Here is a 27,487-nt window from a genome sequence, read left to right as displayed (position 1 = left end):
TCCACTGTGACTGCCGGTCAAAAGCGTATTCCAACGAGAACTGCTGTGCGACGTGCTGGAGGACAATCAGTGAGGTTCTGGAAGGTACCGACAGGGATGTGAAGCCACCGTGACTCCACAGCCACACTATGTTTCTCGGTTGAGGATCCATGAACGAACACCTCGAGTCCGGTGGTCCCATGGAGTAAAGACTGAGTTTAGATCTGGGGAGTCTGGAGACAAGAGCAGTACGGTAAAATCATCTTGGTGCTCTTCGAACCACGCACGTGTCACTGCGAACTGCGTTACTGGTTCAATTGTCTTGCTGTTAGATGCCATCGTGCCGAGGAAAAACAAACAGTTCACTAAGTGCATGTGCGTGCTTGTGTTGATGCATTGTGCCATTCAGAAGGCCTAGATTACTAGGGGAATGCCACTAAAACATAACCTAGACATAACGACCCTCCCCCGTACCCCTTTCTCCGACCTGGACCCTTCTCACAATTGTTGCAGGATGTTTGCTTTCAGACGTTTCACACCCAGTGGAACCCAAAACGTGGTTCATGTGGAAAGACCACCTGCCACAACTCACTGGATGTACCGGCGTGTAAATTGCAGCCTTCTCTGGCGATTAACAGGAATCGGCAAGGGTGCATGAGTCAGGCGTCTGCCGCGGATGCCCGTATGTAGCTACGTTCGCTGAACATTCGTCAAGGTGAGACTGTTGGTAGCCCTTTGGGTCGTCTGGGCTGTTCACGCCTGCCATCTATGGCCCGTAGTGCACCTCATTGCCTCGTCGGCGGTTTTGGTTGGCGCCATTTTGCCACGCACGGTATACTTTAACAACGGCGGCCGGCGGCACGAGAATAATTTACAAACTTATCCGTTTCGAAAATGCTTTTGTCCTTGGTCCGAAGGCCAATGATGTTGTCGATTTGGACGCAAGATAAATCGTTCCGTTTCCACATTACGACAACGACTGCACTGTCCATCGCTGCCGAACGCTTTACATACCCTGCACTGCTGATGCTGCCAGCTGCCGTCTGTGAGTGGTCATTGAACGTTGATGTCGGACACAGGTGGTGGTCACATGTATGTGACTGTACCGTGTATTTGGGTGTAACAAGCTCAATAGCAGGGACATTAGGTGCAGACCTCGGCAAATTTGTAGGGTAATGAGAAAATGCGTAAATCATCAAGGTCAACTTCTTCTAAAACACTAACGCTCTTCATCGTAGATTAATAGCAAATACGACTAACAGGGGATATTGAACGTATATAAATAATCGTCACAGTTTTGTTTCACTTGCAAGAGAGCGTCTCGGTTATGTTGAAAATCTGGATAGGATACTTGACAACTACCTAGATAAAGTTTATTTACAATTTTCCAGGAATCGCTGTTCAGCCTCTATGACTGTACCGCAGTTCCTACGTGTGTGCGCTTCTAGGGATCACGAGGACAAGATTATATAAAACACACACACACACGCACACTTTTGCAAACTATCTCAGCGCCCGAGAAGTTTGTAGTTTCCGTACTTGTTGCTTTTCCTACCGTAAGCGTTTTATCTTGACATTAGTCGTTGTCACGGCTTTTGGGGTTCGGAGATCATTTATTAAGCTCATAGAACCAGCAGGCAATCTTCCCCCGCTCCAGTGGCGGGATCCCTCTGCCATGCACTGCGCCGTGGTTTGCAGAGTATGCAGAGCGGATGAAATGTCTCTCGACGTATACTACTGGATTAATGTGCGTCCATGGTGTAGCAGGTTATGCCAGTTTTTATCTGACATTAAATTATACGGTATATCACGTTTATATATTCGTGTATTTTATAGGTCTTGTCAACATTCATAGATAGCTCTGCCAATAGCATCTGCGAGCTTGAGCAGAATCGGCTGCGATTCAGATATTCATTTGAATGATTTGGCGTGTGTAAAAGCAAAGAAATTAAAATACATAGTGTGTCAGGCTCAGATTACAAATGAAAAGAAAGGACAGGTAGAAACCCAGTAGCGGAAAATTCGATATCTCTCCCTAATAATGTTAGGACTCCTCTGACCTTTACTTCCGCATCCAAAGGTGACCAAAATTTACTTCAGTATTATGAACAGAAACTTGCTGCTACATAATGAGAAAAGTTCTTCTGTCGCCAGTATTTAGACTACTACCTCTCAGGTGAGAGCCAACACTCAACAGGACTTTAGTAATCTCAACTAGGGAGAAGGATAATTTTAAGCCTAGCAATACCAACGGTTATTCGATGACGTCATTACCCACGGGGATACTTTATCACCACCGCAGAAAACTTTAAGAAATAATAATGTTGATTTTTTAATGAACTGTTCTACCGAACTCTACAACTTTTTTAAATTCTTTTCAGTCAAACATTGTGTAAAAATTTAAGTGATAGCAACAGCAGTAGTAGTAGTAGTAGATGCGACTTTGCACAATAAATGCCATATTAAATATTTTCAGATTCTGTACCCTCTATTACATCAATATCTCTCCACAATGTGTATTTTTAACAAAGGTCCACAACAATTAATGAACCTAGCATTTTTTTTTTTTTGTAGTGGTCATACGCTGACGTTATATGTTGTTGAAAACAGTGTGACATTGCTGAGGCTGTGATAAGATATTTTCAGGATCTTGAACCTACCAACATATCATTAAATCTTTAATATAGAACGTTTTTAATAACAGTCAAAAACGTTAGGTAGTTTTACGATTGTGACTATTGCATCACAGCTGATCAAAGTTTCAAATGCCTCACAGTGAAGAGTCACAGATGTTTCATTACGCCGCAACCACATGAGTGGTGAAATTGTACCTGATTCGATACAGACTTACGAGTCATTAGTGACTTTCCATTCTCCGACCAGATGTACTGCTGAGTTTCAATAATTTTGTATGTATAATCTGTAGACCCGTTTAATCACTATGCCAGTTCTCGATGAGGTGAGTTACGCGTTTGTTACATAGAAACGCCTTCCACTTCTTAGGCTCCAAAAGTATTAGTAGTATGCACTCATCATGCTGATTATTGACATTTTCTCAGTCGCGTAGCCTTAATTACATTCAGAAGACTGGGGTCTTTAACGGCTGTATTCATCAACAATAAGATGTGTTCTGTTTGCTTCACCACTGGATGAAAATTTATGTTATTCGATAGAAGAGCAGGAGCAGCTAGCAGTGACACGAAGATGAATCAGGTGTCACGCCTAACCCCTGAAGATGAAGATGATGTAGATATTGAAGCGTCCCCATTAGGAATGTTCCGTGACATAATCACTAACTCAAAAGAATTTAGGTGAAAGTGGCATTCACTTCGACGCATATCGCGGATGCTAGTTAGAGTATTTCATAACCTGATGCACAGAGCCTGCGATATATTAAATAACTCTCGCTCCAAAAGTTACGTTAGCTGTTAAGGCCGGACTATCGAGGGGGCTGTGGCACTCTGCCGCTATACCACGGAGTCAATCCTGACGTTTCGCGGGAGCGCTGCCTATGGATTGTGATGTACTAAGCACTACAGTCCTCATAATCGTTGTATTTACATAATCTCCGCCTCGATTATTCGTAATGTAGATACTTTCCATTTTTCGTTCGGTTATTATACTTTTTGCAGAATGCTTTTTTCTAGAGATTCTAAGTATATTTGAGGTTGCGTCTCACTAGGGAATGTCAGGCAGTCGGGCTACCAACTTTAGACCTTAACAGAAATTATGGCATCAGAACTGAGCTGAATATGCAAAACATAACTGACACGATAGAGCAACAGCAGACAAGATAAAAAGGCCACATAAAATGTATGACAAAACCAAGAGTCAAGTAAACATTAAAATAACATATATCAAGACGCGAAAGCTCTTTAGGAAGACTAACTAAGAGATAGCCTGACCAATTTTGATGGACACAGAATCGAACTAATGGCGCCATCCACAGCTGGTCCTTAGTTGAGTCTGAATTTCCTCGTACTAATGTTAAAAGTAACATCCCCCCCCAATTCTCATTTGTGATTTAACCCTTTATTGGGCACACACAAATTATTGTGAAGAAAGGTTTTAACTAACTTAAAATAGATTTACATGGTCATGTGAACAATTTTAGTTACTGCGTTCCAAAATTCATTATGTTACCTGTAAGAATCATTGCCCAAAAAGGGGGATGGGTGCTGTAATAAAAGTACTGCAATGTTGTTCCTGTGGCCGAAAAAATTGCTGCATTTTATACTATGGCATCTGAAATGTTTTAAAACAATTCATTTCTGGTATAAAGCACAGAACAATCCCACATTTTCCGCACTTAGTTATCGACTATCCCTGAGGGTAAAGTCTTCACTTTCCCTTTCGGCCCACATTCCTGCCAGTGAAAAAAACTCTCATATTGTTTATTATTCAGTACACTTTGCTCACATATTTGTATAACTCAACTTCAAAACCTCCTTTTTGAGTTTACAAGCCGTTTTCATTGCTCAATAAATAACAGTGCAACAAAATGGAAAGAAACTGCTAACCGATAATAGATGGTCATGTAACCTTGTCCGATGTCTGTTAAAGATGCGCATTATTCAGAAGCTTTTCACCAGGGAGAATACGATATCGTTATGTGTAAGAGATTCAACGTCCCTTGCAAGCACATTTACCCACTCAAGGATGAAACTCGAAACATGTTGCACACAGTTTTAACCTGGCAGGAAGATTCATATTAGCGCACACTCCGCTGCAGAGTGAAAATCTCTTTCTGAATGGTGCATTTGTCTGTAAATGTTTGAACTGATGTTTTTAGCATTCATTTTACGACCTTCTATTCACGTGGGTAAGTGCACTGAAAATTAGTTATCACTGGTGATTCAGCAGGTTGCACGGTTCATGGAATGCTCTAGCATCTCCAGTTGCGCCTACTGGCCTCGCTTGCTAAGCGAGAGCGAGTCAACAAAAGCTTTGCCTAAATCCATTATTTCAAAATTCATGACGCAGAAAATAATCATCGGCGTATGTAATAATCTGCAATATATCCAAATCAACGAAAGCATAATCATTTGTGCAATGACAAAATCGTCTACTTCCCGTGTCGGATTTTTCACAGCACTCCTGAGCACCGGCAGTACTTGTTGAAAAGTCGTCTTACTCGGATTCAGGATTGAATCGGTCGTGATACACCATCGAAGAGACTATGAGGTCAGATACATTTTGTCCCACCTTTCAACGGTGATTTCGTGTACGTTGGGCACAATACGTGGTCATTTCTATATCCTAAAACAGTCATTTCAATGGATCCCACACATTCTCGTCTAGTTTCGTGTGTGGAGTACAGACATGTCACTCATTTCTGGTGATCCTACCAAGCTGAAGGAACGTGTTCACGAGAACAGCACGACGAGAAACCGAGTTATCATCCATGAAGTTGAATATTTTATTTTGATTGATAATAACTCAGGTGCTCATCGTCACCCAAATGTTAGCGACATGGTCCGACTATTCCTTGTAGAATCTCGTCCCTGCACCGTAGAGCTTTGGTATTACCCTCAACAGTCACGAGAAGTGTACGGTAGTTCCATGTAATGCCATGACAGAACACCACTCCACCACAACATGGTAGCATGCGTGGGACACAGTCTTGGAAGCATTCCCTATTACCTGGTGGTCTCTACACAAGTCGTCAGCGATTATCGGGGAACAAATAGACTGAAGTTTCTGCCGGAAATAACAATCGACACAAATCCTGGGGCGTCCATTCTCCATGATTCTCTGGCCATTTGTAACGGAGTCGATGGCGTTCTGATGTACGACGCGGCGCTCGCCACACTTGTCGGGAATGGAGATTCACATCACGCAATAGTCTCCATGTTGTTTGATGCAACACATGACTTCTTGTAGACTCTTCGAACGGCGATTTCAATTCTGGAGCATTCAGGTCATGGGTCCTTCGGGGCAAACGTCTTAGGTATGGCTGATTCTGTGGACGGCCTATGCGATGTAAGTCCTTAACACTACCTGTGAACTCAAACCGATATCATGTCTGCACAACATTAGTTTGATTCCGGTGCATATGTCCAGAAACTTCCCTGATCGATAAGCCTTCTGCACTTAACGTGATGATCAAGACCTGGTGGCGATTCTCCTTCATGACATGATGGATGCTCACTCCGCGGTTTCACACATGTCTGTGTTGCATCCTCCTGGCGCTTTATTTTCAACTGAAGTGCTGCAGTCCATCAGAGAGCGGCGTTCTACCCGTAGGTAGAGCTCATAGTAACTGTGCGTATGTTCGCTAGTAATACTCCACAATTGCCGAGATTGGTCACTGAATAAGAGGCCACCATATCACAAATTAATTACTTCATTTCATACGTTTCGAGTAGAGCCCACCATCAATCTGTCTGCAAACCAGAAATACATGGCAAATATCAGAAAATCTAACTATGTAAGGAATGTACGGGATATGAAAATACGAATATCGTCAAAAATTAAACAACTGGAATAAACACCTTGAACATCTTGGTGATCAGATACATAGAGGTAGTATGTAACAAAGAAAGCTGCTATGACAGGTTAAGTGGCTAACTATAACGCAAAAACCAGGAAGACAATTTAAGCCGCCAGAGGGCGGTGATGAATACAAGAGTAGCACTACATACCGACAAAATCAGGAAAAAATGTTTTATTTTGCTTTTCGTAAGAAATGTAGTAAATAAAATTAAGCATTTACAAATATTTACAAATATTAAAATGAACAGATATATAAAATATACCACCGAAAGAAAGACATACATGTAAATTGACAGATAAACATAATAAAAACTCCTGAACACTTGCATGATTTCAAACCTTCATATTAAATAACATAAATGAAACATTAGAAGAAAAATAAAAAGTACAATTAATTAAATAATACAAATAAAAACAGAAATCGTAAGCTAGGGAAAGATTAGGTGAAAGAAATCGTGCAAGTAAAACTCAATGAAAGATGAAATGCGTAATTTGCTAATAAAAAAGACCATAGGAGCGCAAAGGAAAACAGAACAATAATTATTATAATAAATTATGTCAATGATGCCAGGGACATGAACGCTCTAGAAATACACACAACAAAAGCGGTAAGTGTGGGAAACAGTTCCGTAGAGAGAGAAATACAGAGAAAGGGATAGTAGATGCGGGAACGCGTGGAATTTCAGGACCAGTATTTCAATGCATAATACAAAGAACCACTTGCCTCTAGAATGAACTTCCTAGTCATGTCAGTTCACCCAATTTTCAACATTCTTCTGCTAACACAAAATCTCAAATGTTTCGATTCTCTTCTGTTCCGCCGGTTTTCCCACTCTTTATGTTTCATTACCATACAATACTGTTTCATATTAATCGACTTCTCTTGGCCAGGAATGCACTTTTTGCCAGTTATAGTCTGTTCTTTGTGTCCTACTTGCACCGTCCATCGAATGTAATTTTGCTGCCTAGGTAGCAGAGTTCCTTGAATTCGTGATCCCTAATTCTGATGTTAAGTTTGTCGCTTTTTCATTTCTGCTACATCTCATTTTTTTCATTTCTTCGATTTACCCTCGATCTAGAATCTATATACTCCATGCAACATTTCCAGTAATTCTCCCCAATTTTCTGTGAGAATGAATAAGTTGTATGACGAATAATGATATTTGACTGGTGCTTAACTTCGTAGCCGCTTTGTTCTACATGTTGCTATTCCTGTTGCTATATGCTTATTTATCAAAATGGCTCTGAGCACTATGGGACTCAACTGCTGAGTTCATTAGTCCCCTAGAACTTAGAACTAGTTAAACCTAACTAACCTAAGGAAATCACAAACATCCATACCCGAGGCAGGATTCGAACCTGCGACCGTAGCGGTCTTGCGGTTCCAGACTGCAGCGCCTTTAACCGCACGGTCACTTCGGCCGGCTGCTTATATATAGATTGTCATTTTGTATTTGTAGTTAAATGGTTCAAATGGCTCTGAGAACTATGGGACTCAACTGCTGTGGTCATAAGTCCCCTAGAACTTAGAACTACTTAAACCTAACTAACCTAAGGACAGCACACAACACCCAGCCATCACGAGGCAGAGAAAATCCCTGACCCCGCCGGGAATCGAACCCGGGAACCCGGGCGTGGGAAGCGAGAACGCTACCGCACGACCACGAGATGCGGGCTTGTAGTTAAATGTTGCTGTTGAGTTTACTTACTGTCCTCTCCTCATTTAGACGCGGTGAGTAGTGAGTGGACTTGTGGACGCTATGAAATAGAGTGCCTAGTGGAGAAATCCGAACATTTCAGACGCATTCTTCTGTCTGAGTTCAGCAGAGGGGTTACAGCAGCGGAGGCAGCGAGAAATATTTGCGCCGTAAATGTGGATAATGCCACAGAACAGAGCATTGCAAGAAAATTGTTTTCTCGTTTTAAGCGGTACCGTTTTAGCAGTAGTGACTGCCCACGTTCAGGAATAATTATGCACCAACCTTTGATGAAGGTTGTTTAAATACGTTAATCCACAATGACCCATGTCAGTATAGTGGAGAACGCAAATGTGATGAGCTGTGACCATTCCACCATCGTGCAACATTTGCATGCTAGGGGGAAGGTTCAAAAATCGGATGTATGGATACCACAAGCACTAAGAAAAAGTAACAAAAATCAGTGGGTGGCCATAAGTGCATCCCTGCTTCCTCGTCAACAGTTAGCTCGTGAACAACAATGATCATTCCTATCCTGTATTGTTACTGGTGACGAGTAATGGTATCTTTATGTTAAGATAAGGAGAATAAAGGGATTTCTGAGCCCAAATTAAAAACCCACTTGCCGTAAAGAACCTACGCTGATCCACAAAAGATTATCTTATTCATCTAGTGGAACAGCGACGGTGTGGAGTATTACAAATTGCTTCCCCGAGATGAACCATCACTGCAGATACACTACTGGCCATTAAAATTGCTACACCAAGAAGAAGATGATAAACGGGTATTCACTGGACAAATATATTACACTAGAACTGACATATGATTACATTTTCACGCAATTTGGATGCATATATCCTGAAAAATCAGTTCCCAGAACAACCACCTCTGGCCGTAATAACGGCCTTGATACGCCTGGGCATTGTGTCAAACAGAGCTTGCATGGCGAGTACAACTACAGCTGCCCATGAAGCTTCAATACGATACAACACTTCATCAAGAGTAGTGACTGGCGTATTGTGACGAGCTAGTTGCTCGGCCACCATTAACTAGACGTTTTCAATTGGTGAGAGATCTGGAGAATGTGCTGGCCAGGGCTGCAGTCGAACATTTTCTGTATCCAGAAGGGCCCGTACAGGACCTCAACATGCAGTTGTGCATTCTTGCTAAAATGTTGGGTTTCGCAGGGATCGAATGAAGGGTAGAGCCAAGGGTCGTAACACATCTGAAATGTAACGTCCACTATTTAAAAGTGCCGTCAGTGTAAACAAGAGGTGACCGAGACGTGTAACCAATGGCACCCCATACCATCACGCCGGGTGATACGCCAGTATAGCGATGATGAATACACACTTCCAATGTGCGTTCTCCGAGATGTCGCCAAACACGGATGCGACCATCATGATGCTGTAACCGGAACCTGGATTCATCAGAAAAAAATGACGTTTTGCCATTCGTGGACCTAGGTTCGTCGTTGAGTACACCATCGCAGGCGCTCTCGTCTGTGATTCAGCATCAAGAGTAACCACAGCCATGGTCTCCGAGCTGATAGTCAATGGTGCTGCAAACGTCGTCGTACTGGTAGTGCAGATGGTTGTTGTCTTGCAAACGTCCCGATCGGTTGACTCAGGGATCGAGACGCGGCTGCACGATCCGTTACAGCCATGCGGATAAGATGTCTGTCATCTCGACTGCTAGTGATACCAGGCCGTTGGGATACAGAACAGAGTTACACATTACCCTCATGAACCCACCGATTCTATATTCTGCTAACAGTCATTGAATCTCGACCAACGCGAGCAGCAATGTCGCCATACGATAAACTGCAATCGCGATAGGCTACAATCCGACATTTATCAAAGGCGGAAACGTGATGGTACGAATTTCTCCCCTTAACACGAGACATCTCAACAACGTTTCACCAGGCAACGCCGGTCAACTGTTGTTTGTGTATAAGATATCGGTTGGAAACTTTCAACATGTCAGCACGTTGTAGGTGTCGCCACCGGCGCCAACCTTGTGTGAATGCTCTGAAAAGCTAATCAGTAGCATATCAAAGCATCTTCTTCCTCTCGGTTAAATTTCGCGTCTGTAGCACGTCATCTTCGTGGTGTAGGAATTTTAATGGCCAGTAGTCTATTTACTGCCAGCAACTGAGACGTCTTGGAAACTCAATCCAAGAACAATGACCATGAACACTGCTTGAAAGATGCTATTAAACGATAACGCCCATCGGTATTCTGCTAGGCTGACAAAACGTTAGGTTGTATAGTCATTCCACACTTACCTTATTCACCTGATCTTGTGCCCTCAGATTTTCGCCTTTTCCAATCTCTATCGAACGAGCTTACCGGACGAATATGCGGTGAGAACTTGGCTCGACGAGTTCTTCGCCCCAAAACGACATGATTGCTACATTCGCGAAATCGAAAAGTTACCAGAGTGTGTGGTTTATACTGCTGTAAACAGTGAAAAAGATATATTATTGACCACTAAAGTCTCTGTTACGTGTATCTGTAGGGATTATTGAACATATTGGAGAAACGCTAAGAACTTATGTACCTGTATCGCCCTTTGAGTGTGGAGGATTTCGGACTCGTGATGACTGAGTACGTGTGTTGTGTGTGTGTGCCGCAGCCGGTGGGCATCTACGAGAAGAAGTACGAGTGGGCGGGCGCGCGCGACCAGGGCGACTGCAGCCTGCTGGTGCGCGCCGCGACGCTCGAGTTCGACGACGGCGAGTGGGAGTGCCAGGTGACGCCGTCCGACTACACGACGCAGGACGCGCTCACCTCCACGCCGGTGCGGCTCGTCGTGCGGGGTGAGTACACAGCAGCGGCACTTCGCAATCCCTTCTGAGTCTTGGGTTACATAGCAGGAACCGAGTCACCCAACCAACAGTTCTTTCGAATTATGTGGTTAATTACACTGCTCATTAGCATTTTTGTCACAAATAATATCTACGGTGGTTATTAACTAAATCGTCGTTGCTGAATTCGGAACTGAAATGCGTACTTTCCTATCGCCGTCAGTTTTCGTAATAGGGTGCCAAGTACACTGCACAAGAGAATTAAATGATTACTTTTTTCGAAACCCTGCATTTGGCTTCCTATAGCGACGCGTAAGTGTGAAACTTGGTTCAAAGACGCCTACAAATTTACAGTCTTAGGTGCAAAAGTGTGGCGCCCTGCCACGTCGCCTTGGGTTTCGGCGACGCCTCCATGTTGGAGGTTCGATTCACCTAGCTTAGAAATCATGCAGAAAATATTCCAGACGCCCCGCCACGCAGAATCAGCACGATAAGCTTTCAGGGGGCTGCAGAAAAGGCGTCAGTGAAACCAAGTCTCTCCCAGGGACACAAGTCCCAGTCGAAAAAAGTAATTCGCAGTGCCATCACCAATAGGAAGACATTCTACAAAAGTTCTCACACTGCCGACAGCCTCGTAAGTTTCAACCGTTTTGGGGCTGCATCCCTATTCAACGTGGTCGCACCTCTTTGGAGTGCCGCTCAGCCTCAGTTTTTGCTATCGTGTGGAGACTGAAGCCAATAAGGACCGTTTCAAGTCATCGGACGATATTTTAAGGTGATTCGAACTAGCAAGAGGTACTTACGCTATTTAAGCTCTCGCGTCCGGCCATCCTGATTTAGGTTTTCCGTGATTTCCCGAAATCGCTCCAGGCAAATGCCGGGATGGTTCCTTTGAAAGGGCACGGCCGACTTACTTCCCCGTCCTTCCCCAATCCGATGAGCCCGATGACCTCGCAGTTTGGTCTCATCCCCCAAACAATCCAATCCAATTTAAGCTCTGATGTTTTGCCCCGTCCCGTGGCGTGATCGTGCAGGAATGAAACGTCAACATGGCATAAAAAATCGGCAAAGAATCCCTCTTTATCTATAAGAAACTTCGACACCGGTCTCGCAGCTGCTCTAGTGCCTATAATCCAATCTAACGGGTGTCGAAGGGGTTACCTAAAACTGAGGCGCTAGGGCAGTCCGAGGTTGAATTAGTGTCGAAGTTTCTGACAGGTTCATTAGTAATGTCGCCATCAAAAGTGTGGGTGGCATGAAGGGTGTTGCTGAACTGGCGGGGAGGGGGACAGGTGTTACAGAGGGATCCTTTTGTTGATTCATATCACGTTAGCCCTACACTCCTGGATGATAATGCCATAGGAGATGGCAAAACAGGAAGACTGAGAAAGCATTCGAGTAAGTACTACCTGCTGCTTCGAATGATGTTCAGATTTCGTCTAATAGTTCTGAACGATCCCCAGTGTTTCCGACTCGTACATGATAGCAAAAATTACGGTCGTGCTGCACTCCAAAGAGGTGCGACCACTTTTACTGGGCATTTAGCCAGGCTATTAGCAGTGTCAGAAGTTGTGTAGTACGTCTTTCTGTTGCTCTTCCCACTGTCAAGTGTCGTTTTCGACGGTTTTGTTGACGGCCTTTATGCAGCACTCTGAGGCCTCTTCCTGTCGATTCTGAGTGACGGTGTGTCTGGAGAAATTTCCGCGTTGAAAAACGCGCGGCGTCGCAGCTCTGACCTGAATCGCAGCGATAAAATACGAGGTGAAATGTGGGTTGGAGGGGCTTTGACTACTATTCTATCGCGTGACACGTCCACGATGGCCCTCTCCAGAACTGGGGTCAAATTAGGTGCCAAAGTAACATCGTTAACCCACCATAGAACCTACGTGAACGTGTGAGCTGTGGCCTTTTCTTCGCAAGCGAGGGCACCTTTTTGTTTGAAGCGTCGTTGAACCCGTCACAGGCTGCTACGCTTATGCACCATTAGAGCGGAAGGTCGTACGCACGGTGAAGTCAAATTTCACAGTGATGCGTCGCAATGAGAGACAATTATGTTGTTCCGAAGAAGTGATCCTCTTTGTTGTTCAGTGTATAAAACAACTTAAAAATGCTAAATATTGGTGATTTTGGCATTGCTTCATTAATTAGTTTTTATTTGTTTTTGGTGGATGTAACAGTTGGTAAATAATTGAAATACGCTCAAGGAATTTGTTATTTTATCCTTTGTTCCGGCATTCACTGCCAGGATACGAAGGTGGTTGGTGAGTCAAGTTCACGTAGTATTTCTTCACGTTGTGTCTGTTTCTTCGGTTTCAGTAGTGGGAGATCTCTAAGCGTCTGAAGATCTGTTTTTTGTGGAAATTCAGATGAAGTGATTTTTCACTTCTCTATAAATAACAAAATTCTTCGTGTTAAATCTGTGGCTAGATAACTCTTGTAAAAAATTTCTATGAACTATATTTTGGGTGCAGGGTTGGCGACCAATACAAAAAAATGGGCCCCTCCCGCCACATATGCTATCTGACATGTGTTAGCCTTCTGACAGGCTAGTTAAAAGGATCACATTGGATGTATGTTGGTGTGCCCATGATTAGTAGGTAATCAATTTCTGTGTGACAAAAATAGATGGAATCACTTCTAAAACAAAGCAAACTGTGCAATACTCTAATTTACAATCTGCGAAGACGAATACAGTGACGAACTCTTGAACACAGTGAAGGAAATATGCATACCTACAGTACATTTCATACCTCTGTGAATCAAATGAGGCACATTTGTTTATCTCAAGGGTATGTCAATGATCTTATTCGTGATCTAAAACTGTCTAAGCATCAGGGAGAGCTTCTAGTCTTCTTCTTTGTGATTAGAAAATCAGCGTTCATTGTGAGCGCTATAGTCGTTTTCGTGAATATTTTCTCCAAGGGAGTAGACATGGTTTTGTAATGACATCGAATCCCTTGTGAAGCCGCTTGCCAATAAGTTCAGTGAAAGAGATTGACGTTTGTTCGTAGATTCTAGTAAGCTCTGTCTGAATGCTATACTTCTCCACAATTGGAACAAATTTCTTTCTGTTCAGATGGCACATGCAGTTAAGATGAAGGCATATATGCGGAGATCTCAAGATTATTGCTGTTGTGCTCGGCTTGCAGCTCGGGTACGGGTGTGGCAGCAAAACACACTGTTCTGTGAAAAGTATGCTGCTCAGAAAGAACTCCTGCCTGGAGACGAGAATATGAAGAAAACTCCTTTTGCTCGACCGAACCGTTTATATTTACCTCTGCTGCATATTAAAGTGAATATTACCGAAACTTCCTGAAAGCGATGGACAAAACGTCACATTGATTCATGTATCTGCGAGGCAAGTTCCAAGGTTCCGTGAAGCAAAACATTAGGGAGGGAATGTTTATACAGTCACAAATAACGGAATTAATGGCTGATGAACTTCCCTATGACTGGTCGACTGATGTTGAAAACAAGGCATAGCTCTCTTTCATAAGTGTTTGTAAGAGCTTTTCAGGGAACCATAAGTCTGAAAACTATCGCGATATCGTACAAGAACTAGTGAAATGACACCCGCAGATGGATGGTAAAATATAACATAAGATACATTTGTCGAACGACCTTGTGGACTTACTCCCGGAAAAACTAGGTGCAGTTAGTGACAAACATAGAGATTGGTTCCACTAGGACGTTCTGAAATAGAAAAGCGTTATCAAGGCCTTTGGAGTACTACAATGTTGTCCGACTATTGCTGGACTTACGAATCGACGTCCGTGAGGCAAAGCATCGCAGGAAATCAGTAAGGAAATATTATAGGATATTTTTACTGACGTTATTTAAATGGAGGGTACATGTCGAAATGCCAGGCAGCAGAGTCTCACAGTATTTCCTCAAAGAGCGCAGCTATGAAATGAGTTTTTACATGATTGGTCAAGGTGGAATTCCTTCCCTCGGTTGAGGTGATTATTTTTTGACTAATGCTGTGGCCAGTATCTTGACATTCCCGTAGTCACTGGAACACGAAGTGCGAATATGTCTGCCCTCTCTGAGGAATTACTGCCATGTTTTCGCCTACTTGCATTCCAAAATATCACTATGATAATGTGAGCATCTGCGATTAGAAAAATTTTGGGTTTTATAATAGTCACGTAATGCTATAAGTAGTTCTTCAATAATCATCTCATATAGATCAATAATTCAAGGTCTTAATCACATTTATTATTGTGATAATACCGCCAACCGGTTTCAACCCGACGTAGGGGTCATCTTCTGGGCGTTTACACCATTGGTCGACTGCTGGTGGTGTCACTCCTGTCTACATAACGGCAGGAAACTAGTCGGGCTAAAACCGGTTGGCGGTATAATAATAATAATAAATGCGATTAAGATTGTTCTTGAATTATTGATTAATCATACTAATCGCTGCTTCTCTCCACAACCATGTTGTCCAAAATTCTCATATACATGATACAGGAAATTAAACTTTGCTTTGGAACACAGAGAACTGAAAGTGCATCATCGGCAATGCAAAGAAGGATGTTCTCTAGCATGGCATATGCAAGGTTTGAGAAATTTCACTAACAGATTTTCTTCGCTGCACTGTAATTCCTCTCTTGTAGTCTTAAGCCACTGCAAATGCTCGAACCGGTTAAGAGCATATAATATGCGAACAGCATCTAAGCCTGCCACTGAAATCCGTCCATAACAGAAATGTAAAATAGTTGCAAATTGTTTTACCTGTATGTCACGGTACCTCTTAGTGCTGTTTGTGAAAATAGACTGGCGATTCATAATTTTATACATAATTAAGCTCAAATATATCAAATCCTTGAGCAGAGTTACCTGTAAAACAAATGAGTGGTTACTTTAATGGTAATGGCAGCTGTAATTCTACAATCCCGTTGTGTAAGAAAGATGAGAGTTTCCGTTCGAGTGAACAAAACAAAAGAAATACAGTATATAAATCAAGCATTTACAAAAATTTATAAATTATAAAATGAATAGTTACATAAAAAATACCATCGAAAGAAAGACATACATGTAAACTGACAGATAAACAGGATAACAATTCCAGAACAGTTGCATGAAATCAAACCTTCATATAAACAACATAATTGAAACATGTGAAGGAAAATAATTTAAAACAGTACAATAAAATAAATAAAATACACTCCTGGAAATGGAAAAAAGAACACATTGACACCGGTGTGTCAGACCCACCATACTTGCTCCGGACACTGCGAGAGGGCTGTAGAAGCAATGATCACACGCACGGCACAGCGGACACACCAGGAACCGCGGTGTTGGCCGTCGAATGGCGCTAGCTGCGCAGCATTCGTGCACCGCCGCCGTCAGTGTCAGCCAGTTTGCCGTGGCATACGGAGCTCCATCGCAGTCTTTAACACTGGTAGCATGCCGCGACAGCGTGGACGTGAACCGTATGTGCAGTTGACGGACTTTGAGCGAGGGCGTATAGTGGGCATGCGGGAGGCCGGGTGGACGTACCGCCGAATTGCTCAACACGTGGGGCGTGAGGTCTCCACAGTACATCGATGTTGTCGCCATTGGTCGGCGGAAGGTGCACGTGCCCGTCGACCTGGGACCGGACCGCAGCGACGCACGGATGCACGCCAAGACCGTAGGATCCTACGCAGTGCCGTAGGGGACCGCACCGCCACTTCCCAGCAAATTAGGGACACTGTTGCTCCTGGGGTATCGGCGAGGACCATTCGCAACCGTCTCCATGAAGCTGGGCTACGCTCCCGCACACCGTTAGGCCGTCTTCCGCTCACGCCCCAACGTCGTGCAGCCCGCCTCCAGTGGTGTCGCGACAGGCGTGAATGGAGGGACGAATGGAGACGTGTCGTCTTCAGCGATGAGAGTCGCTTCTGCCTTGGTGCCAATGATGGTCGTATGCGTGTTTGGCGCCGTGCAGGTGAGCGCCACAATCAGGACTGCGTACGACCGAGGCACACAGGGCTAACACCCGGCATCATGGTGTGGGGAGCGATCTCCTACACTGGGCGTACACCACTGGTGATCGTCGAGGGGACACTGAATAGTGCACGGTACATCCAAACCGTCATCGAACCCATCGTTCTACCATTCCTAGACCGGCGAGGGAACTTGCTGTTCCAACAGGACAATGCACGTCCGCATGTATCCCGTGCCACCCAACGTGCTCTAGAAGGTGTAAGTCAACTACCCTGGCCAGCAAGATCTCCGGATCTGTCCCCCATTGAGCATGTTTGGGACTGGATGAAGCGTCGTCTCACGCGGTCTGCACGTCCAGCACGAACGCTGGTCCAACTGAGGCGCCAGGTGGAAATGGCATGGCAAGCCGTTCCACAGGACTATATCCAGCATCTCTACGATCGTCTCCATGGGAGAATAGCAGCCTGCATTGCTGCGAAAGGTGGATATACACTGTACTAGTGCCGACATTGTGCATGCTCTGTTGCCTGTGTCTATGTGCCTGTGGTTCTGTCAGTGTGATCATGTGATGTATCTGACCCCAGGAATGTGTCAATAAAGTTTCCCCTTCCTGGGACAATGAATTCACGGTGTTCTTATTTCAATTTCCAGGAGTGTAGAAATAATATCAGAAATCGTAAGCTAGAGGAAGATTAGGTGAAAGAGATCGTGCAAGTAAAACTCAATGAAAGATAAAATGCATAATCTGATAATAAAAGTGCAAAAGAAAATAGAATACTAATTATTACAATAAATTATGTCAATGATGCCAAGGACTTGAACGCCCAGGAAATACACACAACAAAGGCGATAAATATGGCAAACAGTTGCATAGAGAGAGAAATACTGAGAATGGGGTAGTACATGCGGGAACGCGTGGAATTACAGGACCACTAATTCGCTGAATAATACAAAGAACCTATTTCCTCTAGAATGAACTTCCTAGCCATGTCAGTTCACCTAATTTTCAGCATTCTTTTGTTAACACATCATCTCAAATGTTTCGATTCTCTTCTGTTCCGGTTTTCCCACGCTATATTTCATTACCATACAATGGCGTGCTCCAGACGCACATTCTCAGCAATTTATTCCTCAAATTAAGACCTATATTTCATATTAATCGACTTCTCTCCGCCAGGAATGCACTTTTCGCCAATGGTAGTGTATTTTTTGTGACCTTCTTGCACTGTCCATCAAATGTAACTTTGCTGCCAAGGTAGCAGAGTTCCTTGAATCCGTCTATTTCGTGATCTCTAATTCTGATGTTAAATATGTCTCTTTTCATTTCTGCTACATCTCATTTCTTTCGTTTTTCTTCGATTTATCGTCGATCGAGAATCTATTCATTCCATTCAACATGTCCTGTAATATCTCCTCGATTCTCTCTGATAATTAATAAGTTATATGACGAATAATAATAATAAGTTCGTAGAATTTTTGTTCTACAAGTTGCTATTCAGGTCGCTATCAGTTTATTTATCGATTGTCATTTAGTATTTGTAGTTAAATGTTGCTATTTGAGTTTATTTATTGTCCTTTTCTCATTTAGATGTAGTGAGTAGTGAATGGAGTTGTGGACGCCATAAAATAGAATGCAAAGTGGACAAATCCGAACATTTCAGACGTGTTCTTCTGCCTGAGTTCAGGAGGGGGATGACAGCAGCGGAGGTTGCCAGAAATAGTTGGGCCGTATATGGGGACAATGCCACTGAACAGAGAACGGCAAGGAAATTGTTTTCTCCTTTTAAGTGGGATCGTTTTAGCAGTAGTGAATGTCCACATTCAGGAAAAATTGGGCACCAACCTTTGATGAAGATTGTTTAAATACGTTAACCCACAATGACCCACGTCAGTATACTGGTGAACTGGCAAATGCGATGAACTATGATCATTCCACCATCGTGCAACATTTGCATGCTCGGGGGAAGGTTCAAAAATCGGGCGTATGGATACCACATGCACTAATCCAAAGTGACAAATATGAGTGGGTGGCCATATGTGCATCCATGCTTCATCGTCATCAGTTGGCTCGTGAACAACGCCGACCATTCCAATCCTGTATCGTTACTGGTGATGAGGAATGATGTCTTTATGTTAACATAAGGAAAATAAAGGGATTTCTGAGCCCAAATGAGAGTGCAACTCGTCTTACAAAGACTTGAGCTCATCTACAAAAGATAATGTTATCCGTCTGGTGGAACAGTGTGGTGTATTACGATTTGCTTCCCCGAGATGAGCGATCACTGCAGATACACTACTGGCCATTAAAATTGCTACACCAAGAAGAAATGCAGATCAAAAACGGGTATTCATTTCAGAAATATATTGTACTAGAACTGACATGTAATTACAATTTCACCCAATTTGGGTGCATAGATCCTGAGAAATCAGTACCCAGAACAACCACCTCTGGCCGTAATGACGGCCTTGATACACCTGGGCATTGAGTCAAACAGAGCTTGGCTGGCGTGTACAGGTACAACTGCCTATGCAGCTCCAACAGGATACCACAGTTCATCTAGAGTAGTGACTGGCCTATTGTGAAGAGCCATTTGTTCGGACACCATTGATCAGATGTTTTCAATTGGTGAGAGATCTGGAGAATGTGCTGGCCAGGGCAGCCGTCGAACATTTTCTGTATCCAGAAAGGCCCGTACAGGAACTGCAACATGCAGTCGTGCATTGTCCTGCTGAAATGTAGGGTTTCGCAGGGATGGAATGAAGGGTAGAGCCACGGGTCGTAACACATCTGAAATGTAACGTCCACTGTTCAAAGTGCCGTCAATGCGAACAAGAGGGGACCGAGACCTGTAACCAATGCCACCCCATACCATAACGCTGGGTGATACGACAATATGGCGATGAGGAACACACGCTTCCAATGTGGGTTCACCGCGATGTCTCCAAACACGGATGCGACCATCATGATGCTGTAAACAGAACCTGGATTCATCCGAAAGAAATGACGTTTTGCCATTCGTGCATCAAGTTTCGTCGTTGAGTACACCACCGGAGGTGTTCCTGTCTGTGTTGCAGCGTCAAGAGTAACCGCAGCCATGGTCTCCGAGCAGATAGTCCATGCTGCTGCAAACGTCGTCGAACTGTTCGTGCAGATGGTTGTTGTCTCTCAAACGTCCCCATTTGTGGACTCAGGGATCGAGACGTTGCTGCACGATCCATTACAGCCTTGCGGATAAGATGCCTGTCATCTCGACTGCTAGTGATACGAGGCCGTTGGGTTCCAGCACGGCGTTCCGTATTACCCTCCTGAACCCACCGATTCCACATTCTGCTAACAGTCATTGGATCACGACCAACGTGAGCAGCAATGTCGCGATACGATAAACCGCAATCGCGATAGGCTACAATCCGACCTTTATCAAAGTCGGAAACGTGATGGTACGCATTTCTCCTCCTTAAACGAGGCATCACAAAAATGTTTCACCAGGCAACGCTGGTCAACTGCTGTTTGTGTATGAGAAATCGGTTGGAAACTTCCCTCATTTCATCACGTTGTAGGAATCGCCACAGGCGCCAAGCTTGTGTGAATGCTCTGAAAATCTAATCATCTGCATATCACAGCATCTTCTTCCTGTCAGTTAAATTTCGCGTCTGGAGCACGACATCTTCGTGGTGTAGCAATTTTATTGGCCAGTAGTGCAATAAATTAGGAAGGCATCAGGAAATGTGCGGAGCTGTTACGAGAGGACCAAGTACTGCGCGGACCGAAAGACAGCTGAAGCTGCTCAATATTGTGACAGTGCCGGTTATCACATATGGTAGTGAAACTTTAACATTATTACAGAAAGATTACATGCATATGCAAGACAGAGAAATGAAATATCTTAGAACACTTCTGGGGTAAACATGCATGAATGAAATAAAACACCAGGGTACAGGGATTCAGTTATAAATGTTTGCCTTGCGGCATAAAATATATCAATATAGAAGAAAAAGTGAAGAGTATTCGGAATGTCGTATAAATACTTTCATTATTTTTAGTATTTTACACCTAAAAGGTCACATATAAGGAGAAAAGTAAGAAAATAAACTTTTTATACTAGTGATTTGCAAACCATTTACAGAAACTAAAATTAGAGCTTAATAGTGCAAAATTAACTACCCCATGAAAAGAAAAGAAAAGCAAGCGAAGCTGTTGTATAGATTTCCACACTAGCCCACTGATTATATATCCTGGAAAAACATTCAGATCTGCTGACATACCAGCCCACTCCTAATGCTACCAACAGTGACTACATCTGTCATTGCAGTGCCTGTTTTATTTAGAACGGTGCAACGTCCTTCGGACAAGCATGTATGCCTAGAAAGATTGGCGTTGCGGTGACTATAGCCGTTATGAAATACATGAAATGTATTGTCAGTTGCGAACGAACAACCATCAGTAATATAAGGGAAAAACGACAGCGAAAATTTCTGCCGGACCAGGACTCGAACCCAGATTTCCCGCTCTACGCGAGCGATTACCTTAACCGCTTTGGCTATCCGTGCACGATCCACGACCAGACCAAAACTTTTATTGTCGTCATTTCCTTATTCTGATAATGGTTGTTCGTATTCGCAACTGCCAATTCATTTCATGTATTTCATATCAGCTGAGGAACATTGGGTTGTTCTTCTTAATAACACAGGCACTGCTGTACATTATTTATCCCTCTATACGAGGCAGCACCTTTCAATTAAAAATGTCTTCCTCTGTACGGGAACTATAAGAGTACAGGTTGTGACGCAGGAACGACCACTTGGTTAAGTTTGCGTCGGGCCGTGGGTCGGGCACGGATAGCCAAAGTTGTCAAAGCGAGCGCTCGCGTAAGGCGGGAAACCGGGTCAGGGCCCCGGTCCGGTACTGATTTACAGATTTCCGTTGTCGTCATACCACTATACAGCAGACAGTAGCTCGTACTTGGATCTTTGAATACATTTAATGAGTGACAACGTCTGTTTTTTGCACGTCTACATCTGCTGCCACCAACGAATTGCACCAAATAGGTTGAATTCCCTAATATTCTACAAGTGCCGAATTTCAGAGTGCAGAATTGCTGACGGATCCACCAGAAACGGAGAACTGCTACGTACATAAAGGTACAGAGATTCACGGGATCTATTTGGAGGAGCGTGTCGGTCGATCTTGATGTGCGCGGGAATATCCCATTCATTTTCCTCCAGTAGAATATCATTCTAAAATAAAAATGAGTTTCGCAGGCTGTGAAGATACCATACATGTAATTCACTTAGCAACTTAGCCCTTGCACTGGTTTCTTCGAGACTCTACCTCTATAGCTGGATATAGGCCCTTTCCTGCTTCCGTATGTGTCGTACAATTCGCATCACAAATCAGTATACTGTTTCCAATAACATTCGATGCTCGAGAACTGTAAATACAGTAATGAACAGGGAGTTACCCATTCAAAGTGATGAGAAATTGCATAATTGATCAGCACGGGTAGAAGGAAGGAAGGTAGATTAAATTTAAACCTCTCGTCGACCATTAGGTCATTAGAGACTAAACACAGGAAGAAAGGATGGGAAGAAGTAACCCAGCATTTGCCTTAATCGAGTTAGGAAAATCAGAGAAAACCCAAATCTGAATGGCTCAGCGGGGATTTAAACGTCGTCTTCCTGAATGCACGTCCAGTGTGTTAACCACTGCACTACCTCGATCGGTAGTACCAAAAGAAATCGTCTCGAATGAAAAAAACCCAGAGTTGCACTAATTATGTTTATTTTAAACCTTAATCATGGTTTCTGCTATAATAAAATAGCCTTCTTCATAATTCATAAAATGAAACAAGTCTTAACCCAGCTGCTGCGTCAAAATCACTAAAATAAAATGATTTCAACAGACATAAGCCTGTTTCAATCATAAGTAAGATTACATATAATTTTTATTGGGTGCCATATGTAATTTTACTTATGATCTGTTAAAGTTATTTTATTTTAGCGATCTTGACGCAGCCACTGGGCTAAGACATTTTTCAATTTTAAAAGCTTAGTACTTCTGAAGAAGGCTATATTATTATAGCAGAAACGATGGTCAAGGTCTAAAACAAACAAAATTAGTGCAACTGTACGCTAGTTTTCATTCGAGACAATTTCGTGACGGTTACTGGTGTTGCTGCCATGATGAAAATTGTAAACAAATATCAAAAGAACTATTCCAAAATAATTTTCGCTTCATCTCAGGAAATTTACAGCTTATTGTATGAGATATTTAGTGATGAAGTCAGTTTCATAGACTACAACGTTTTGTTGTCCAAGATTCGTAAATAAAATAAACCTTAAAAACAACACATTCCGCAACATTGCCTCGAAAAAATTGCAAACGGAGTAAAAACGTTCCGTAAAAATGTTCATTAGCCGACATATATTTTATTGTTACATAATCTTAACATCACGGACTAATGCTACGTATACTGAGCTGACAAAAATCATGCGATAGTGATATGCACATTTGCTGATGGAAGCAGTTTCGCGTACACAAGGTACAAGAGAACAGTTAACTGTTGGATCTGTTGTTTGTACTCAGGTTCAAATGGCTCTGAGGACTATGGGACTTAACATCTGAGGTCATGAGTCCCCCAGAACTTAGAACTACTTAAACCTAACTAACCTAAGGACATCACACACATTCATGCCCGAGGCAGGATTAGAACCTGCGACCGTAGCGGTCGCGTGGTTACAGACTGTAGCGCCTAGAACCACTCGGCCACACCGGCCGACTGACTCATGTGAAAGGAGACCCGACGTGCTTATGGTCTTACGACTGGAATTAACAGACACTGACCGCCGATTGGTTCTTGGAGCTAGATGCATGGGACTTTCCATTTCGGAAATCATTACGGAATTAAATATTACGAGATCCACAGACTCAAGAGTGTGCCGACAATATCAGATTTCAGACATAACCTACCACCATGCCCAACCCAATGGCAGACTGCCTTTACTCAATGACCGGAAGAAAGGTGTTTGTGTATAGCTGTCAGTGACAACAGACAAGCAACACTGCGTGAAATAGCAGGAGAATTCAACATGGGCCATACGATGAACGTATCGGTTAGGAAAGTGCGACGAAATGTGGTGTTATTGGGCTATAGCAGCAGATGACCGACGCGACCGCTTTTTCGAAAAGCACGACATCGCCCTCAGCGCATCTCCTGGGCTCGTGACCCTATTGGTTGCTCCCTACAGAGTGGAAAACAGTATTCTCGTCAGATGAGTCCCGATTTCAGTTGGTAAGAGCTGATTGTAGGGTTCGAGAGTGGTGCAGATCTCACGAAGCCATGGACCCAAGTTGTAGACAAAGGATCTGTGGCGGTAGGCTGTGTTTGCATGACTTGGTCCTCTGATTCAACTGAACCGATCATCACTGAAAATGGATATGTGCGGATACTTGGTGACCAAACAGTGCTGTAACGTTCATGGATGACAATGTACCATGTTACCGGGCCATAACTGTTCACCTTTGGTTTGAAGAACATTCTGGACAATTCGAACGAATGATTTGGCCACCCAGGCATATGGGACATAATCTCGAGATCAGTACCTGCTCAAAATCGTTCACCGGCAACACTTTCGCAATTACAGGCACCTATGGAGGGGCCGTAACTCAGTGTTTCTATAGGACACTTTCAACGACTTGATGAGTCTATGCCACGTCGAGTTGCAGCAAAAGTAGGTCCGACATGATATTAGGAGGTATCCCGTGTGTTTTCTCACCTCAGTGGAAACGCGTTTAGTGTTCTCTATAAAAGTTTGTTGTTCATCTGCTAGTATTCCTGAGATTTTTTAAAATGATCAAAATTTTCGTAAATCTCTGCACGATAAAACAAACGGACATATCTTAATTACAAACTGACATAGTCGTCCCCAGTATGAAACTTTTCTTCGAATGAGGTGATTTACTTTGTTACCGAGACTTGGATAAGGTTTTCCGTGTGACCGATTTGCGAATTGATCGAAGACATAATACCTATGTCAGTTATTTTTCAGGTAGAATAATTGTAAATATCATAAATTACTCACTTGAAAAGAACATATTTTGGCTGGTAAACAGTTAAACATATGTTGCATACCTGGACGTGATGGAGGACCCACAAATAAATATCAGACTTCCAGCTGTCTAACAACCCTACCAGTAACGTCTGTTATTAATACTGCCATTCCTTGGAAGCGCACAAAACATGCATTATCTATAACACTGACGACTTTATCGTTTAATGTTACACTTATATTAAAGAGTTCTTAATTACGGTATTAAGTTCCAGTCGTCTGAACACTAATTAGGAATCGATAACGCGTTTGCTGCTGTCGCGTTGAGAAATATGATCACCTGGTAATTTGCTGACGTAATAACGGAAAATACGCAGGGTTTAAGGCCTGGATCATCGTGCAATATCAATCCATTAATTTTACGACTACCGATGTAAAAAGGCTATATTGAGATAATGACATACTGAGAGCGGCAAAGTCCTCGGAAATCATTTCCTGGCTTAGAGAAAATCAAGGATTTAGGTTTCACGTGGATTGGACTTCATATCTAACAGTAACAAAAGAATGTAGAACTGATGTCCGATGTCGTTTGGCTTAACTTTTACTTACGCTGCATTGATATAATGCGCAGCAAAACTTAAGGGCGAGACAGATAAAATAGTATTACGTATTAACTACTGGATGGAAATAAATGAAAGTGTAGGAGTATGTGTCAGAGGTCTACCAGTCGTGCACAGGAAGTTGGACATCACGTGGCGAAAGGTCAGCGTTGCTATAGCACCATATGTGGCTTGTCCCGCAGCTCCGAGTTTGAGAAATGGGAAAAGACAGTGTGTGTCAGTCAGCGAGCAATTACGATGCACTGTGGCGGTGTTCTTCAGCAGAAGATCGTTAGATTGTGCAAGGAGTAACCCAAATCAAACAGCTGGTACAGTTGCGACCACATTTAAAAGCACTGCAAGGCACGTGATCTAACAATCCAAAGTGCCACGATGATTACATATGGATAGTCTCTTTGCCCAGCGGGCAGTACGGTGTGTTCCGTTGACACCCGTACATCGGCGGCAACGTTTGTTATGATTCCAAGAGGATAGGGACTAGACCAATGAACAGTGGGGTCTCGTGCTTTTCTCCGATGAGAGCAGAGTCAGTGTGAGTAGATATTCTGGACGTATCCTCATATGGCGAGAGCTGCGCACATGTAATGCCCCCAGGAACATTGTCGAACATAATCCTTTGTGTAGTCCATTGTTATGATGCGTAGAGACATCATGTTGCATTGTCGTACTGGCCTCCAAATCTCTGAGCATGGTAGACTCACGGGTCAAATGTACTTCTTCACACGTGCGTCGTTTCATGGGTGCATTCGGCCCTGTCTTTATTTTTGTGGATGGTAATGGGCGACCGCATAGAACAGTGGATGTGGAGCAGCTCTTGGAACGAGAGTATATTCGGCGAATGAACTGGCCTGCCCGTTCCCTCAACTTAAGTCTCTTAGAGCACGATTAGGATGAGGCGGGGGGATGTATTCCAGCACGTCCACATGCCGTAACAACCATCCAGAAACTGTCAACCTCGTGGACAGCAAATTTCAGATAACGCATTACTGATCACAAAACCTATTCTAAACCATGTCCCTCATTTTTAATGTCCTATATCGCGGTGACTTCAGTTTACTTATTGTCTTTGAAGATAGTGTCATTTCTGTTCTCTTTCACCACTCTCTGTATTACACCGTAGCCGTCGTTTCTATGTATGACCCAAGTTTCATTGAGCTAGGTTACTTGACAGTGACGCATGATATGTAAGCTAATTTCGTCCTTTCGTTTTGCATACCAGTGTATTTTTCAGCAGAACGCTATACCGAATACACAGAAATGGACCGGCTATGGAAAACATAAGAAATAACGACTCCTTGAATTAGATCTCCATCTATATTTAGCAAGTCACCCTACTGTATGTGGCAGAGGGTACTTCTTTCCCCACTATCATTTTCCTCATTGCTCGCGAATGGTACAGGAGGAGAAACATTGCCGACAACCCTTTGTAACAGGTATAATTTGTTTTATAATCAGGGTCATTTGCGAAACGGGTGGTGGAAGGAATAATACGTTGCTCAGCGCTTATTGCAGCGTGGGAATTTAAACAGTAAAGCTCTTCCTGGTGCACCAGCCTGCCCTGTAGTGTCTGTCGCTAGAATATTTTGACCAACGCCGTAGCGCTCTGACGCTTTCTACTCGATCACATGATGTAACGCATCGCTCTTCGTTGCGTCTTCTTTATCGCTTCTAGTATTCCTGTTTGATAAGGGTCAGAGACTGCAGACGAATACCAAATGTAAGTCAAACGAATGTGACTCTGTGCTATTTCTGGGTGGATGGACTACATATTCAGACGATTCTGCCTATCTGTGTAGCATTTTCCATTCCTTCAACATTTTTCGTGTAGTCGTACCACTTTACACCACTCTGGACGCTTACTACCAGACATTTTTCGAGTGTCAATCTGGTTAATTTTCGCCAACCGA

General features: G+C 43.3%; 1 protein-coding gene across 1 annotated transcript in view; it reads left to right on the top strand.

Moving 5' to 3' along the window:
* LOC126263445 (irregular chiasm C-roughest protein) overlaps window positions 1–27,487 on the top strand; it is a 357,515-nt gene that overhangs the window by 141,678 nt on the left and 188,350 nt on the right. Inside the window, exon 4 of the mRNA XM_049960539.1 lies at window positions 10,809–10,992. Coding sequence (XP_049816496.1) covers window positions 10,809–10,992 — 184 coding nt within the window. The remainder of the gene's footprint in view (window positions 1–10,808; window positions 10,993–27,487) is intronic.

The sequence above is a fragment of the Schistocerca nitens genome, chromosome 6, assembly GCF_023898315.1.
Source record: "Schistocerca nitens isolate TAMUIC-IGC-003100 chromosome 6, iqSchNite1.1, whole genome shotgun sequence".
NCBI classification, from domain to species: domain Eukaryota; kingdom Metazoa; phylum Arthropoda; class Insecta; order Orthoptera; family Acrididae; genus Schistocerca; species Schistocerca nitens.
This window is presented reverse-complemented; position numbering and strand designations above follow the sequence as displayed.